This window comes from Vipera ursinii, assembly GCF_947247035.1.
Source record: "Vipera ursinii genome assembly, chromosome: 1".
Lineage (NCBI taxonomy): Eukaryota > Metazoa > Chordata > Lepidosauria > Squamata > Viperidae > Vipera > Vipera ursinii.
In genome coordinates, this window is record NC_139512.1 from 251672998 (window position 1) to 251691611 (window position 18614).

The 18614-nt window shown below is 36.6% G+C and overlaps 1 protein-coding gene and 1 long non-coding RNA gene across 2 annotated transcripts in view; one reads left to right on the forward strand and one right to left on the reverse strand.

Moving 5' to 3' along the window:
- Positions 1-2046: 2046 nt before the first annotated feature.
- LOC310633186 lies at positions 2047-7907 on the reverse strand. The gene is made up of 3 exons (XR_014491001.1): positions 7805-7907; positions 5070-5177; positions 2047-2362 (listed from the first exon to the last, which is right to left on the reverse strand). It is a non-coding gene; the product is annotated as an uncharacterized lncRNA (long non-coding RNA).
- A 260-nt stretch (positions 7908-8167) lies between these two features.
- PRDM1 (PR/SET domain 1) overlaps positions 8168-18614 on the forward strand; it is a 31964-nt gene continuing 21517 nt past the window's right edge. Inside the window, exons 1-2 of the mRNA XM_083349800.1 lie at positions 8168-8377; positions 10110-10362. Coding sequence (XP_083205926.1) covers positions 10177-10362 — 186 coding nt within the window. The 5' untranslated portion in view covers positions 8168-8377; positions 10110-10176. The remainder of the gene's footprint in view (positions 8378-10109; positions 10363-18614) is intronic.

Below are 18614 nucleotides of genomic sequence, written 5' to 3' on the forward strand. Positions count from 1 at the left end.
TGTATTTTCTATTTGATTTTATACTAATAAATTCATAGCCGGTCATTATATAAGACTAGGTAGCTTTGCATTGTTTAAGATACTATTAAAATATTTTCTTCTGATGTGATCATCAGGTTAAAATTTGTGGTAGTTCTATTGTATGTTTATGACTGGAAGATTCTGTTATCTGGAGATAAAAATGAAAAAAAAATTATTTTTGCTTAATCAGTCTTTTTCTGTGCCGTATGTCTGTAGCTCAAAGTTTTCAGTGCATTTAAAGGGATACAACGACTATATGCAGTGGAGAGAAAATACTGCTGTGCTGTGGCAAATGAATGTAAGGGTGACACAGACAAGACAGTTTCATGAATGATTTTTCTTGGGGTACTTCAAGATATTGCTGAGTAAATATGTTTACTCCACCCTCTCCATTGCCGGTATTTACACTAGTTAATGTCTTGCACCAGATAATTCTGTTTTCCCGAGTCCATCTTTTAACTCACTCCTTTCCTTCCCCTTTGACAAATGGTTTGAGTTTTGACACAGTTTTATCAGCTGGGCCCCTGCTGGGTGCTGTTTGTTTTGGCTTTTATCATGGAAAGTAAATTATTTGCAATATTCCAACTTGCAGTTGGCAGGTCCAATTTAGTATGAATTGCCTTGGTCTTTTCTTTGCAAAGCCCAATTGTTGTCCTAAATGAAAACAACAGATTGAGGGCATTCTTTATAGCAAGCTGTTCTCTCTGCTCATTGCGAAGCATGTGGTAGCTCAATAAGCTGAAATACAGGATGAGTTGTCATTTACAGAATCCTTATCGGCAGTCTCCCTTTAAAAAAAATACTTTGTATGTGTTACATCGCAGTACCTAGTTGGGAAGGGAATTGAAAAGCTATATTATGCAGGAAAAATTTGAACTGTAAAAATGTAGGATCTCAAATGAGATTCTAAGTAAACTGTTTTAAAAAGCAGCACTTGAAACAAATGGGAAATTAGTGGAACATTAGAAATGTTGGTTCCTATCAGACAGGCAGTCTGACTCAGGAAACAAGCAAACAACACAAGGGAAAGTTTAACTGGAGATCAAATAAATCATTTAGTCTGCTCAATTTAGTGGCTAGTTCTAAGTAAAGAAGTCCATGAGTGTTTTAGAGTTCCTGATCTAAAAAAAAGTGAAAATATCACAAATACATGGTATGAAATTACAAATGCCTAAAAATAAAGGATTATTCTGATTTGTCATAATATACTGTCATAATAGAGTATAAAAGCCATATTGCAATTCTAACAAGTAGGAAAATGACCCTGGTGTGAAATTTGCAGTAGTAACATGCTTACACATAGATTTGATAGTTTTCTTCCTAGCAGAAAACATTGCTACAATAATATTTTCTGTTTTCCTCTGCCTCTAACTCAAATATTCTGTAATTATTAATCAAAAAGAGGATTAAATATTCTGTTATGCATCTAGTATACACGGATATTCTCCTCCCCCCTTTCTGTATATAAACAGATGTAAATAGTTACTGCTCTTGTAAAAGCTATATGTAAGTAGTTCCACAGGTTTTGATTTGCTGAATTGCCCATAAAAAACTCAAGAACTACTTCAGTTGAATTATTTTTAAAAGCAAAGTACTGTGTGATGGAAAATAACCAACATGGATGTATTTGGTATTCCAGTCCATATGGCTTATCAGAAAAAAAATCATATATTCAAACTTACGTAGCTTTCTCTGAAATGCAGTGAGACTCTGAAGGAGAATGAGATTGCTCCAAGTGTATGCATCTGTCTATGTGTGCAACGATGTTCGTGAGGCATACCATACCATACCATTTTAGCATCCTCTTTTCATATAATAATTTGACTTCTCATAGAGTATCGCTTGACTTTTTGAGTATTGAGTAATTTAACAATAAAAAAAATTATAACAATTGAATTTGATAAACTGCAGCTTGCTGATCATTGTTTATTGTTTGGAGCTCCAGAAATGTTGGCCAACAAATTGCATTTTGATGCTTTCTCTTTTTTTGCCTTTATACTCATTTTCCATAATGGTTCAGAGAAAGAGAAGGAGAAAATAGATCCAGATGGGAATAAAACAGGTCCTGAAAAGACCACAAGAGGAACTAGGTCAGGTACTTTGAAGATTAAAGAAGCATGGCTCATCCCTATGTACAGGAGGCAGGGACAAGGAGCACATAATTACATGGAATTAGAACAGCAACAAGTAGTTCAGTTTTATCAGCTTTAATTGTCTATTGTCAGGACAGAGCTTCTCTTGTTCATCAGGCTGCTGCCAATGCTTTAATACCTTTAATGGACTCTCCATTGTGGGATTATCACTTTCATGAAGCTTGGTCTTTCTTCAAAAGTTACTGATTCTGGAAATAAAAGAAAAGAACAAACCAGTTTTAGCTTCAGGTGTTTCCAAGTCAGGTCCATGCTGTTCTTTGATTTATTGTATTCCTAAGGAAGCAGTAAAAAAAAAAAACAACTCTAGGGTACTTTCTGTCAGCAGCTGATATCCCTTGAGTGGAACCAAGAAAAACCTATTTGAACATTAACCACCTTCTTCCATAAACCCTGTTGGGAAACAATAGCTTGTTGATACAGCCTGTTGATAAAGTTAGGATGCATAGTTGTAAGAGTGGGGAGGAGGAATCTCTGGGCCCTCATTGTTTTGTAAAGATTTCATGGTTATTTTTATATGGTTCAGAAAAGAGAAGAAGGTGTGAGTTATTTAAGGAGACTAGAGGACTCTTTAGACTTGCAGTTTCTGTAACTGGAAAAGAATATGAGCATCCCTGATAGGTTACAAGTGAGGATACCCCCAAAATGGCAGATAATTTACCTATAATGTAAATGTAAAGGGAAGGATGTGTAGCTTAGATAAGCTTCGTTTGGTTTTAAGTTAATAATCGCGTTTTAGACCAAGCAACGTGTAAAGTAGAATTCAGTTTGGATTCTGTTTGTAATTCAGTTTGGAAACTGTTTTGATAATTTTCAAGAGGCATGCCTGCGCTTTGAAAACAAGAAAAGGGGACTGCAATAAACCTTCCTGTCAAGGTCACCCTTTATTTTTCTCTCAAGATTACCTCATATTTTTCTCTAAATATAATACAGTCACTTCTCTTCAACCACCAATTTATTTCTAGGTCTGAGAAATTTCAACTTCTTTTTTCACACATTCTAAATTTAATGCAAAATCCAGAAAATCAATTAATTAAAAGTGCAATTAAGTTGTACTTAGAATGTTGCTTGCCTTGTGCTGCGGACTATTAGAAGTAGAATTTGTCATTAATTGTGTTAATGAAAAACTGTTAGAAACTATTTTAGCTTCCTTTGCAGAAATCAGTTCCTCAAATCATCCTGGAAAGGATTTTAGCTTCATATATTTTATTTGTTTGCTTTTCACATTTCTGGACCACTCATCTCCTTCAAAGTGGGACTTATACATAATTTAGACCAGATAAGACAGCTAGTAGTACATCTTCAGATACATTAAAAAGATCTGAACTTTTATTTATAAGCTGACGGTTTAATACATATAAAAAAGCAAATTTGAATGCCAGCCCTTAGCACTACACCAAAGAGAGTTAAATTTTGGTGAAGTAAAAAGAAACCTTCACACACCTGATTCTGTTAGGTAACATAAGTGTTTTAAGAGCAAATGATCACCAACCAGGGCCATCTAAAATAATGAATTATTTATCTTTTTTGATTAGACTGGAATGTTACATCCATTGGTGTATCAGCAGATATTGAACTCAGCAAAATTTCTGAATAGATGTATGCATGCTGGCATTTCTAGTTCATGTTTCCCTAATATCTAACCTCTTTAACATCAGATATTTAAAAACCATAAGAATATGGATAGAAGTCAATTTACACATGAAGAATGGATGCTCAAGCTTCAGTACATAGCAATGGCATTAAATATGGCATAAAGACCTTATTAAATTAAATTTAAAAACACCAAGCATAACATTAATACCGTGAGATCTAGATCTTGCTGATACATTTGCACTTACAGTTCCAATTTTAAGGGTAGGCAATTTAATAATCTACTATGCTCTGTAAGTAAAGATGAAAGTCTCTAGAAAATCTTGGCCAATTGAAAAAAGCATAGAAGGCTTGGATCTAATTAATATTTGGAGGGGAGATCATTACGAAATCCAGAACTCCATGCTAGACTGGAAAGTTGAAAAAAATATCCTGGAACAATTTAATACCAAACCAAATCTATTTTTCAGCCAAGGAAATTGTGCAGATTGATGTAAACATAGGGAGACCAGCTACACTGAAGGATATCTACTTTTAATAAATGTTTAGAAAATAATTGAGAAGCCTTCTAGCTAGGAGCTTACCAAAGTTTTAGAGCTTTTAAAACTTTAAAGCTTTTAATGATTTGGGGGCCAATTTTAAATTTATGTTTATTTTTATTCTAGAGAGAATTTAACACATTGAAAGTATTTTGGAGGATTCATGTTATCAAGATTATTGATAACCCCAGATTTACCTTGGAATCCACAGGGTAAAATTTGTAGAATTTTTCAGAGGCAATATTGCATAAGAAAAATTCGAATAGCTTCATCTTCCCTTATATACTCCTTTTCTCTGCCAATTTTATACTGAGAAAAAGCCTTTTATACTAGCAAAAAGCCTTCTCAGATTTTTAGTAATTAATAAAACATTTTCCCTTCATAAGGTTTGTTTCTTTAAATATAAAAGACGACTACAGTTAGATCATACTTAGAAAGTACAGTATAGAGCCAGAACCAGGTCTTCAGAGAACTGGGAAACAAAAGGTTTTCTTCTTTCTGTTGATATGGTCAATTTGTGCCTAGGGGTAGCCTTGTTTGTATAAAGAACAGGAGAATATGAAGAAGAAGAAAAACAGCCTGCTTTAGTTTCTGATCTACATTAATGCCCCTGTAGCATTTTCAGTATCATCTGTTGAAGTCAGTTTCTCACAACCATTGCACTGTTCTGCCGGCTTTCTCTTTTGGGGGGGGGGGGGAAATAGCCTTCAAGCAGAGGCATGCAGGAGAGGAAAGACTTTTTGAAGCCGGAGTAACATTCACTTACTGCTGAGCCTCAGTGGCGTGAGATGACAGCTTCAAAGGATGTGAAGTGGGTGAGGGTGAAGACGGAGTTTCTGACATCAGCACAGGTTGAGACATTCATGGTTTGCTGCTGGAGAGAGAGAGAGAGAGAAGGTCTTGTCTGAGAAATGCTGACTAATAATGTAATTGAGGTTTTCTCTGAACAGAAAAGGAACAATAAAAATATGGCTAAAAAGTGTGTTTTCTGAAATGAGCACCACGGAGTTTGCAAATTCCAGATGGAATGAGTGAACTCTGTGTAAAAACAACAAACTGCCAGCCAAATAATACATTTCTAAATATTAATATGGGGGGGGGGAGGCAGGAATGACAAATTGCTTGGAACACCCAAGAAGTCAAACGGTATCTTGATATATAAACAGTACAAATGTGTCTTATTTCTTTTCATAATTCGATACACATATTATGACTCTGTACATATGTAATACATTGTAATATATTCTACATTATATACCATGTTGAATAAGACTTTATAAAGTAGTAACCTATTTTGGATAAATATTATTAGAACTAGGCCTAGCTCAATATATTTTGCTGTCGAACACAAACAGCAGTTTACTACCTATAGAAGTCAAAATGTGTGGTAGGAGGGCACTCAAATCATTTTGGGACTTGAGGGATAAAATTCCTCATACAAAACAGAATAATTATGGATTCATTGATCCATTAATTAAGGTTTGCAGGGGCCACGTTCAACCCTAGCAAGACTGAGTTGCTCTGTATTTAAATACTTTCTGCTTTCTTGGACTTATCATTTTTAGTTCTGGGTAGGACTGCACTCTCCTAAATAGTAATGGCATATAATTTGAAGGTCCTCCTGGATACTTGGCTCCTGCTCTTTGAGAAGTAGCAACCATAGCCAGGTTGGCCTTTCCCAGATGCATCTGTGCACCATCTGTGAATCTTCTTGGATCAGTTAGCCATTCCTGCAGTCATCCATGCTTTAGACACTTCCTCCCAATTTGGACTACTGCAGTGTGCTCTATATTGGGCTACTCCTAGGCAATCAGAATTTGTAGCTGGTCCAAAATGCAGTAGTGTAAGTACTTATGGATACTCATTTTGCATGTGTAATTCCTTTATTCTGCAGGTTGCACTGGTTACCAGTTATGGACACAATTCAAAATACAAGTGGTCCTCATTTAATGATCACTTGTTCAGCAACTGTTAAAATTTAGGAGAGTCTGAATAGTAGTTAGAACTGGATCTTGAACTTATGGCTGTTGCAACATCCCAGAGTCACCTGATCACAATTTGTGACCTTCCTTGCCAGCTTTTCACAAGCAAAGTCAATGGGGAAGTCAGCAGGAAGTTGCCATGTGAAGTCCTTGCTTAACAACCCTGGTGTTGTAAGTCAAGGACTACCCGTAGTTACAGGAAGGTAGTAAGGCGCAAGTTATCTCGTATACAGAAGCCACAGTTTTATATTTGAGTACAAAATACTGAGTATGTAGCAATCTTCTGATTCATCATCAATTATCAAAATCAATAATTTTTTGTTTTGAATGTTTGTTCCTATTGCATATTCCACAATTTGCATAAACTCGTGTCAATTCTTTTGTTGACTTATCAGGTACTTGTCTGATACTATGTCTTAGTAATGCCCGGTGATCTGTGAATATTTGATTAGAATATGTTAGAGGTCTTTACACAAATAAAATCTACTCTCTGTACTGTGTCATTTAGACAAACAAATAATCCTGTTCGTCTTCACAACCTCAAGAACTTCAGAAATCTGTGGTATGACCTGTATGTCAGAACAAAATCAGATTGGTTCTCCAACAAATAATAAAAATCCTCACATATACACTCACTTGTATTTTTAAAACAAGTCATAACAGGTTCCTTCCTACGCAAGAGGAAAGGCCCAGTAAAATAAACATGTCTGAAGATGCGAGGTAAAAAGGAAAAGTGGGAGACTTGTCCTTTGTTGAACTGACTTGGTATTTTTGATACTATGTGTGACTGTGCATGGAGCTATGTGACCTCGCAATTGTTGTGAGCTGAAGGATTCCACATTGAAGGGCCAGGACCACTAAAGGAAGTTATGCATCTGGTTTGTTTGGTAATGAGAAATAGGAATGCGAGGTCTAATGTACTTCATAATAGACAAACAGGACATTGTATGCCATCATCACAGGATGTCCTTCCTTCAAGGCAGTGCATTAATATGGAAAGAAGGAAAAGAAATGGCAAGAACACATGCCTGTGTAATTATTACACACAAATGCTTATTTCATTAGTGACACGCTGCTCTTTAAGTGATTGTGTCTATTACAAATTTTAATAATGCAGATTTTCTTTCTGGACTACGTTAGCATTTGAACTACTCTCTACAAAAACACCTGCAGGGCAAAGCTGTGTTGTTTCTTCTTTAGCTGATGCTATTTTAAAATAGTACAAAGGTAAGGCTGCAGTCTTGCGCTCACTTTCCCTTGAGTAAAAGTCCTGTTAATCTTTATAAAAAGATGTAAAAAAAGAGGGGTGGGTGGGTGGGATAATATGTATGTTGTACAGAAAATTTGGATGTTATTTTTACTTTGACAGATCAAACTGCATAACAACACTTTTTTTTTTGCTCTGTTGTATATCTGTTATAAAGTCATCACCAGAAATTTGATTGGTTTTTTGATGTTCCTGGAAAGTTTAATCTAGAAATAGAAGTAAGGAAATAAGAGAAATAATGTTCTGTTTTACCTCTAATTCTTCATACTGGGTTTCTAGTTCCTCATTATATTATTTTTCACCCTCAAATATTTCCCCTTCCCCTCGGAAGATAATTCCAGTGCCACCAGCCTATTAATCCGCTTACGTGTTAATTGGAAAATCTGCGTGGCTGTGATTTTCAGAAAGGAAAAAATTCCTTCTGACTTGAGTTTCATTGGATAACTCTGGGTGACTTGCAGGTATAGCCCCACCCCTGCTCTTGACAGCTCTGAGTGTGAGTAAATCAGAAATGACTGGCTCATTGGAAACTTGTAGCAGGGAGGAGAAAGGAAGAGTCTGTTTCGCCAGCAGAGACTGAAAGACTCAGCCCTCCCGTCTTTCAAAGAAGTTAAAGCCTAAGAACTGCAACACCTGTGACAGGGAGAGAGAACTCGTGATTGAGAGAGGCCGGCCCAAACAACAAGAGTTAAATCTCCAGGCATGAGTCAGTCTTACTTCCACGGGCCAAGTGGAAGGCAGGGGAAATGTTTACTCTTTAGATATGTGTGAGACTTACCTGAAACGCCAGGCTGCCAGCTGGAAGTATTTGTGGACTGTACCTTGGTAAGCAACTTTTTTTCAGATCGCTTGAGAGGGCTTTTTTTTTTTTTTTTTGAACGAAACGCAGCAAGAAGCACGTTGACAACGGCAATCGTTTTTTTTCTTTCTTTCTTGAAAGTGCTCTTTCTAAGGTGCCTTAAAGTTCAAGGGATCTCTCTTTTTATGATGATTAATTCTTTCACTGCTGCTAGCAACTGTCAGTTGAGTTTCACTATTACTTCGCTCTCCTAGTGTGTAAAGTGTGAAGCTTTTTTTCACATGGTGCTAAAGTCTCTGGAATCCGTCCCATCAGCATTTATCGGAAGAACTAATAAACCTGCCAGAGTTGAATTCTGTGAGAAAATACAAAATTAAACAGGCTTTGGGTGTTTTTTTTTAAACTTTTTCAAAATATTTCTTTGTATTGGGAATATGACCTACTTGATCTCAGTCCAGAGGATTAGTAGTATAATTCTGGAGCTCCAGGTTTTTGTTATGGAAAAGCTATAGTCTAATTCAGAAGTCCCCAACCTTTTGGGCACCAGGGACCGGTTCCATGGAGAGAGCTTTTTCCATGGACCGGAGGGTGCGTGGTATTGTGTGCTGCCTGTATCCCACGGATGGGGCTTTGCTTGCTTGAGTGGACCAGTTGCTGGTACTGGTCCATGGGCCAGGGGTTGGGGACCCCTGGTCTAATTCATTGTCTTTTTACTTGGGGGAAACAGAACGGTAAGTTAACTTATTTTTAATATGCAAATTAGTTTGCTACTTCTACAACAGGGGTAGTTGTAAAGCTAAATGTTACAATTGTACTATTACAAATCTGTTCATATTTCTATAATAATACTACTCTCCTGTGTTTAAAGTGTGATACTCTTTTCTAAAGAAAGGACAAATAATACTTTTTGCAAGGATGATATTCAAACAGGCCTTTTGTACCTGCCCCATGGATAAGGAATCTAGACGAAAGACCATACCTTGTCTCTGAATTTTGTCACTGTGTAGCCACTATTAGAAATAGAAGCATTGTGATTCATCTTGTAAGCCATGAACTATTTTCAGTGTAGTTCACTTTTGTTTTACACGCTTTTTGGAATATGTAAGAATATGCTAATTGGAGTAGTATTTCTAGTTATTTTGGATTGTTTCTGGAGGGATAGCAACAGGATGCAGCCTTCCTCAGTTTTCCATACCAGAGGAAAAGAGGAAGTCAATATACGGTAGGGGGGGGGATGTTGTTTTTAAAAGTTGTTCGTATGTTGGAAGTTGTGGGAAAGTTCAGTCTTCCTCATTTGGAAAAAGCAAGCCGGGTTCCGCTCTTCCAGCATGCACTTTCCATTTTTAGCTCTTTGAGACGCAGACAGCAAACAGCTCTTTCCTCTTCCTTTCCTTGTTTGTGACACTTTCCTAGTGCACTTTTCCAACAAGCTGTGTTGCGCACAAGTTTTTTGCTTTCAGATCACCATCCCTCCCCCATTCTGATTATAAACAAAAAATCTGAAAGAGATGTGGAGGGTTTCTCCTTTTTCCCCACTACCTCTAGCTATTGAACATGGTGTGTCAGGGAAGTCAGCCCCCAAGTGCAAATTTCAGCTGTCCTGCTCATGTCCTCAGTGTGTCCCCAGGTAGCCATTGAGATCTATTTGCCAGCAGTACTGAAAAGAGAATGACAAATGTGTATGAAATGCATTTCAGTTTCCCTTTAATTCTTTGTTAGTAATTTACACAAACATATATATATATATATATTTTCCAGGCTGCCGCACAGTGTAGCCCATATATTGTGAATTCCAAGGGACAGAGGAAAAAGGACAATATTGATAATGAAAATGGACATGAAGGATGCTGATATGACTCTATGGACAGAAGCTGAATTTGAAGACAAGTGTACCTACATTGTAAATGATCATCCCACAGAACCCAGTTCTGCAGAAGGTTGCACCATAACTCAGGCCGAATCATCTTTGCCAAGGAACTTGATTTTCAAATATGCGGGAAATTGCAAAGAGGTAAGAACAAGTTTACCAAGAATGATTACAACAACCTGAAATGCCCTTTTGATTTCTGTTTTTGTTTTTGAAATAGGCATGACCAATTTTCCTTTTCTTAAAGCATAGAAAAGGCTTGAAAAAAAGTCTCCCTTTTAATATCATGGTATCATTCCTGTTTTACTGCATCAGAAAGAAGAAACACTTCCTGACCTGTATTGTGCTGATGTATATATGGAATTTGTGTGTAAGATGTGGCTTAGCTGACTAGTGACAATTTCAAACTTGTATCCCTGACCAGTTGAGAGTTAGTTTTGTATAGTTCTAAAGCGACGTATCTGTAAAATACAGGATATGCATGGCTTATAAGTGACTCTTTTGTTCTGAAACAATAAAATTATGTCAGATCAGTGAAATCATTTAAATACGCTGTGTTTAAATGACTTGTTTATCTAGGACAGGAACTTTGTTGGTAGCTGGACATACAGGTATATTTTAGTCCATGTCTCTGGAGTGGGTGCATTCTTTGTTGTTGTTTCAGAAGGGCAGAGAAAAAAAATCAGCCTAGATGAGCAACTGGTTGCCTGTTTATTCCTTCATATAGAGTAGCTATTATACTTAGGCGTGATGTTCAGCTGGCTAATAATGGTAGGGCCAGCCCATCATTTTTTTTTTGTCCCTCTCCTGTGACTTGTGGTGGAACAGCTATAACCTGTGTTGCTACTGTGGCTAAATAAACTGACCACAGAGCTCAGGGAAGGGTGTACATTCATTCCCTTCTAGTTATTAAAAAGATTCTTCTTAAAACAAACAGAATAGAAATTCTTGTATTCAAAAACAGGACCAAAACTTGAACTGATATATAAATTGTTATTTATTAACATTATTCAGAAACTTGGGTAGCAGCCCATTACAGTATCTCTATGGTTTTATTCTTGGTTCTGTTCTCTGAACTGAATGATGAACTGGAGCAACAGAAGATTTCAATGTTCCCTTTATATACTGGGCCCTTAAATTAGGCAATAAGTTTTAATTCTTCGACTAATATATTCAGCATTTAGCTGATTGGCCTGAAAATGAAATGTGAAGAAGCAACTAGCTAATATCCAATGATAAACCATTTTTGCAGTCTTAATTTTCTTGTTTTATTACAAGCAGTCTGGAAAAAAACCTGCCTTGCTACAGGTTGACAAACAATATATTTGTCAATCATTTTTAAACCATCGTATTGAATAGTAGTTTAAGAAACTACAAGATTTGTAGTTGTATCTCGTAAAATGTAATTCCATGAATCTTTACAGAGGTTATCAACAGACAGTATCCTTCACTTGTTTTTCATTCTAGTTTCCTTTGCTATGTAAAAAGAGAGAGAGAGAGAGAGAAATTGCACTATTGCACCCAGTCCCATATCCCATTTAGGATACAATATACGGTATGTTGTTCATAGTATGCTGACTTAAATTTAGATTTTGTAATTATTATATCAGCTCTGTGGTAGTGATTTGATAGAGTGTCATGTTAATTAGTCTTAGAGTTTATGAACATTTTGGTGGCAGAGGGGAGGGAACTTGAGTTCAGAATCCAAACATCTCCTGTGTTCTAGATCTTGAACTGTTTACATCGATTCACAAACACAGAGGCGATGAGAACACATTTCTTCTCATAGCATATTGTATTGATTGTTAAACTTGCTTTTTTTATGACATACCGCAAAGTATTGTATGCAAAAAAATTAAAGGAACTGCATCTTACATGTGTGCTTGAGCTTGTAGCTTTTGGCAGACAGAGGCCTTGCTATTTTTCAGAGATAGATTACTCAGACATGATCACATAGAATGGTGCAAGAAGTGAGCTGTTTTTATGGAGAAAAATATGCTTATGAAATGTTAATGCTGTCATTAAGGAACGGTATTTAGAGTAATATTCCTAGAGCCTACAGATACTCCTGTGTTTTGTACGTGCACCTGTGTGTGTGTTGTTTTTGTTTATTTCTCATTGCTTTACTAATCCTGGAACTCCACCTTTTATTGAAAAGGCAAGACATGTCATATGGTTGACCTTTGTTGGGGATTACTTTATGGAGCTGTTTTTCATTATACAGTTTCCATTAGTAAGTGTATGGGCATCTTAAAGCAACTTTAGTTTTTAATGTTCAAAGATGTATCATTTATCTATGGGCATTCATGATATAGTATTTTCTTTTCTTTTTTTTCCCAATGTGGAGAAATAGTTTTTTGGATTTTTTTAATGAACACTCCTTTTAAATGAAATCCTCAAATTGAGCTCCTTTAAAATAATAGGCAATAATTTAAAAAAGCCATCAGATGATTAAAAAAACCTCAAACATCCACATATAAATGGACACAAATAGAATACACACTGGCCAGATAGAAAGGTTAATACCAGGAAAGTGTCCATTCTAGTGTAGCCAATCACAGCAGGGGAGACCATGCCAAACTCTTTTTGTAAGAATCTACAGAAGAATGTCCACTGCAGACTTTAATTTCTATATAGGCTTGTGGGAAGGAAAACATGCCTAGTCTCAGCTTTTTAGAGATTACAGACCAAAAACGCTTGATCGCAGAAAATAATATTTTTGAAAGGGTGGTTGTATTCCCTAGGACTGATTCCAGGAAGTAATCCAGATGCTGTATTTTTGTACTAACTGGTACTTGGACCCACAAAAGATACTGGTCCTTATTAGCTGCACTTGAAGAGAATTATACTTCAATATTTATTGTTTTGCTCTTTTAGAATTAAGCCGCCCTTCCAGCCAATAATATGGTAGTTCACAGAAAATTAAACTAAACATTTAACCAAATTGTATACTAACCCATTAAATAGATATTTATCACTGGAATATCTTCCAAATGTTGTTGCTATGTTCATGTAAGAAGGAAGCAACAGGCAAACATTATCTCTCACTCCGCCCTTTTAAAAAAGAATAAATTATAGGATATAAGCCCTCTTCAGTGCATTATTTTCCCAATGTTGCTGAAAACAACAGAAAGTGGGTATTGTTCCAGAAAAAAGCTTAAGTGAACATCATGGAAGTAAAGAAGTAGAGGTTAAGCTAACTAGCATTTCTAATAATTATTTCTCATGAACATCAATCCAGGTTCAATTTATTTTCTATTTATTATTAGTTCAGAGGTTGTGGCTAGTCCGTTAAGAAGAGACTGAACAGCCATTTGTCTGGAATGGTACAGGTCTCCTGCTTAAGCAGAGGGTTGGACTAGATGACCTCCAAGGTCCCTTTCAACTCTGTTATTGTTATTGTTACTTAAGTTATGTGCTAGTGATATTAGTTAGTACCCATTAAAAGAAATAATAGCCTGTGTCTTATGAAGGGTCATTTTAATAATAATAATAATTAGAGAAAGATATAGAGTACTGGTACTTACATAAAATCTGCGTGTGCTGTATCAAGTGACAGACAAATAAAATGTTACACAGAAAAGGTGCTGATGTCCATAAAGAATCAAAAGAAGTGGCTTCTATATACAGATAAAACATGAAAGGGAGAAGATATTTCAGTAAACATGTTTATACAAGTGATACAGTAGCTTGCTTCCAACAATTGGTGACCTGTTTTTTAAAAGAGTTGCCTGTTAATTTATTTTTATTTATTTCAGGGAGGCTAATAGCCTGTTCAGGGTATCACTAATGTTCAGGAGAATTAATAGGACTAAGTTCCCTCTGTCAAATTCTAGTGTGCATTCCTATAAAGAAAAACAAAATTTCATCAGAAAGAACTGATTTTAAGACAACAGGGTTCAACTCAAAATCTGAAATTTAAGGGTCACATCAGAGTAGCATAATATAGAGGCAATTCTGTAACTTTATACCTAAAGCACTAGTAACACATTGTAACTTATTTGCAATGAATAAGAATGTATTGTAATAGTTGTAATCTTGCTTTTTTTAAAAAAATAATGTAGAAAGTGACAATCTCCTGTGTCTTGTTTTCCAACAGTCCGTTTTCAGTAGGCCAGTTTCAGGATTTTATATGAACAAGAAGCATAAGGCTCTTAGCCATCAGTAACACATGACTATACTTTATATTCCATAATTAATATTCATATACTAATGGCAGGACTAGTAATTAAAATTTCTTGAATTAAACACTTTCTATGATCGTTATAACTTAAAAAGTGAGGAAAAAGCAGTTGGTCTAGGAATTGTACTTATAATAGCACCAGGAGAAGCTTTTCCATTCAGTTTTAAAACACAGGCATTAACATTCCTTTGTCCATCACAGTTTCTTTAGCAGAGACATCTTTTTGCTGTTCAGAAGGTCTGCTGCCATTCCCATTAGTTAGTGGAGAATTTGTGGTGTTGGGACAGCATTAAAGTATTCCAAAGCAGATGTGCTTAAGGACACCTTGTGGACAAATCTGAAACATCACTTTGTGTCTCTCAAAATTCAGCAAGGCCCTAATTTACATTCCTTTTCGATTTGTAGTAGTATTTTTTTTAAAGTTGTGTATATTTTGGTATTATGATTATTTTTTTAAAAAAAATTATGTTACCAGTTCATAATTATATTAATACATCTTTTTTACGTACAGCCAAACTCAGTTTCCTGATCTGTGGCTCTAAGTTGGATAGAGTTTCTCCATAACATTATTATATTTTTCTTTTTCTTTGAAGGGGGGGGGTTGTAGTTAAATCCTGAAAATATATTTTTGTGCAGCTATCCTACAATAAATAATTATTGGTAACTTAGCATAGTATCTCATTCACACAGTCAAAAAATTAATGTGCTCTTTAGAATAAATTTAAAGGTCACACATAACTAACACTTAAGAAAATAGCCACTAAGTTCCTTTCTATGGGGGATGTTAATTCAACCATTGCTAGTTATATGTATGAGGAAGCCTAAATCAGCGTTTCCCAACCTTAGGAACTTGAAGATGCGTGGACTTCAACTCCCAGAATTCCCCAGCCAGCTATGCTGGCTGGGGAATTCTGGGAGTTGAAGTCCACGCATCTTCAAGTTCCTAAGGTTGGGAAACGCTGGCCTAAACAACTGCAATTCTGATGCACATATTCTCAACCCTGATTGCACTAGAATGTGATTCTTCCAGTGTATCCAAGGCTTGATAATAGGTGTAACTTATTCAGGATGATACTTCATGCATCTAATGAGATGGATATGAAAGCTTTGGCATCCATTTATTTTTTTTAAGGTGCCGGAAGGCTGTTTTGTTTTGTTTTGTTTTTCTGCCACAAACTAACATGGCAGTTTTTCCAGAAATGTAACGTTGGAATGAAGACTTGAGAGTTGCTCAATATGATGGACTATAGCAAGCAGCATATCCCACTTTTGTTCTCCCATCAGTAGCATTCTCTTTCTCCCCTTTCCTCCTCTGATAGTAACTTGCAAATTATGAAACTTTCATGCAGTGTTTAAAAAATATCTGGGAATTCTGTGCAATTTCTCTTAACCATTATCTGAATATTCAAACACTTGAAGTAAGAATACAGAGAGAGAAACTTAGCCAAATGAAATTGCTGGAATTAACAAATATTACTCTACAGCTTGTTTTCATCCCTCGTACCATTAAAAAAATCCATCTCCCCCCCCACCATACACAGTCCATCCATATACTCAGTGCTTTTTTTGTAAAAGAAAAAAGTGTCGGATCTCACACATGTTATACAACCCACCTTGCCTACCCTATGAGGTTCTATCCAAAAAAGGTGCCGGAACTCTGTTTTGAGCATTTTATGAGAAAAAAAGCCCTGCATATACTTAATGTGGATAACAAACATATCATACTAAATTCTTTCTAAAGATCTTGCTCAAAATATTGTTTGGGCATGTTTTGAATTATTGTACAAAAATCCACCAACTGTTTCCATTTGACAAATTCCAAATCATAATGATTCCTAGACGCTTTGAAAACTTCAACATGTGTTTAAATTAAAATGTAAGGGAGAGCGCATTTTTTTTATAACTATGAAAAGCAAAAACAGCCAGACTTCAGTATAATTCAAATACTGGCTATAAACTTCTCATGAAAGCTGTAACAGAATGTAAATTAAGTCAGATGGGGAAAATCCAGAAGAACATCTGCCTTTTTCACCTCTATGAAAAATGCTTAACAGTGGTAAAAATAAACACTACCATTAGGCATGTCCCTATTTGTTTCTACTTGTTTTTAAAAGATACACAACTGGTTTGAATTTGTTAAAGTTTAAGGGGGAATATGTCAAGAACTGCTTCAGACTCATCAAAAAAATTCATACCAGGCCAAGTCCTAGGTATTTGTACTACTACTCTGTCAGTAATTTTCTTTCTCCTCTTACTGATTTAAACTAGTTTAGCATCCATTCCTTTCTGCTACAAATAACTCTGGAAATTGTAGTTTTCTGTGAAGTTTCAACACATTAGAAAACTGCAACTCCTAGGAATCTTTGAGAGTAGCCATGCCAATTAACTAAGCTTTATTTCGTATAGAAGGAGGTTTCAAACTTTTTCACACTGTAGAATCTACTTTTTAAAAAAATCAAGAAAATTGAGATAAAAGCTGGAGTGAAAAGAAAAGTGAACCTTTTTTCTCTCTTAGTCTCTAGAATTTTATACTAGAGCAGGGATGTCATACTGGTGTCAAACTGGTGGCTGCGGGCTGAATGCGTCACACACAGGCCACGCCCACCCCGGCTCCGCAAAGGCAAAAAAGTCACAATACATCATGAACACGTCATGTGATGCAATCGGGCTTGACACCCCTGTACTAGAGCATTTAGTTTTCTTTCTTTCAATACTGAGAAACTGCTCTATTCAGGACTGACAAAATCTGATCGATTCAGAAATATTCATTGTAGATCCCACTAGCTAGTTACATTTTTTTAAAATCTTCCAGATATTAAATAGATGGAATGCTAATATGTGTTTCTTCTAAAAGATGGACAGCAAAAATCAGGTCTATAATGATGAGAATAAAAACTAAACCTGACTAATACCCTAAATTGAATCAATAATCCTTCCCCCCATAAACCAAGCAATATTATAGTAGATACTAATGAAGTTCTACTATATATATATATATATATATATGTTTTCTGAGGTTTTCGCGGGTGCCTGTATGTGGATCCTTGGTTTTTCGGGTTTTCCCCCGCGTAGAACTAGAGGTGTAGGCGCAACGTTTCGACGGAATCCCATCCGTCATCATCAGGCTTTAGCTTCCTTCTTCTGGGAGAAGCATGTGGCTGTTTGTTCCTCTTTTTTAAACTGCCAGAGGGGGTGTGTTCTGTGGAGGTGTGCTCTGATTGGGTAGGGGACCAAGTGTGTTCTGATTGGGTGGGAGTGTGTTTTGAATGGTGGGTGTGTTCTGATTGGGTGGGGGGGTGTTCTGAGTGGATGGGCTGGTCTCAGCTGCCAGCTCCAGACCTGAGCTGGTGAGTTGTGCTGCTTTTGTTCGGCTTCGTGTTTGTGGTGGTGCCATGTTTTTATAGTGGGTGTCAGTTTGCTTATTGTGTGGTTTGGAGGGGTTTAAAGTGGCTGATGTTGCAGCTGTAGTTAGGTTTCTGTTTTGTGGTTGTGTGTCTTTATCGTTGTGGGTTCGGATTTGCTTTTTGAATGGTTGTGTGGTGGTGATGTCATGTGATGTTATCATGAGTTTGGGTCTGGTATCATTCTTGGTGGTTGGGCCTCGTCTGTCAATCAAGGCGGGTTTCCAAATGGCTGGTAGACGAGAGGTATCATCTCGTTTATTCATGCTGTGGGGGCGTTTTTCTATCTCAATGGCTTCTCTGAAATTGATTTTAAAAAAACCAAAACTATCGCCAAAATTGAACATTTTAACAACAGAATAATCAGAGAAGCCATTGAGATAGAAAAACGCCCCCACAGCATGAATAAACGAGATGATACCTCTCGTCTACCAGCCATTTGGAAACCCGCCTTGATTGACAGACGAGGCCCAACCACCAAGAATGATACCAGACCCAAACTCATGATAACATCACATGACATCACCACCACACAACCATTCAAAAAGCAAATCCGAACCCACAACGATAAAGACACACAACCACAAAACAGAAACCTAACTACAGCTGCAACATCAGCCACTTTAAACCCCTCCAAACCACACAATAAGCAAACTGACACCCACTATAAAAACATGGCACCACCACAAACACGAAGCCGAACAAAAGCAGCACAACTCACCAGCTCAGGTCTGGAGCTGGCAGCTGAGACCAGCCCATCCACTCAGAACACCCCCCCACCCAATCAGAACACACCCACCATTCAAAACACA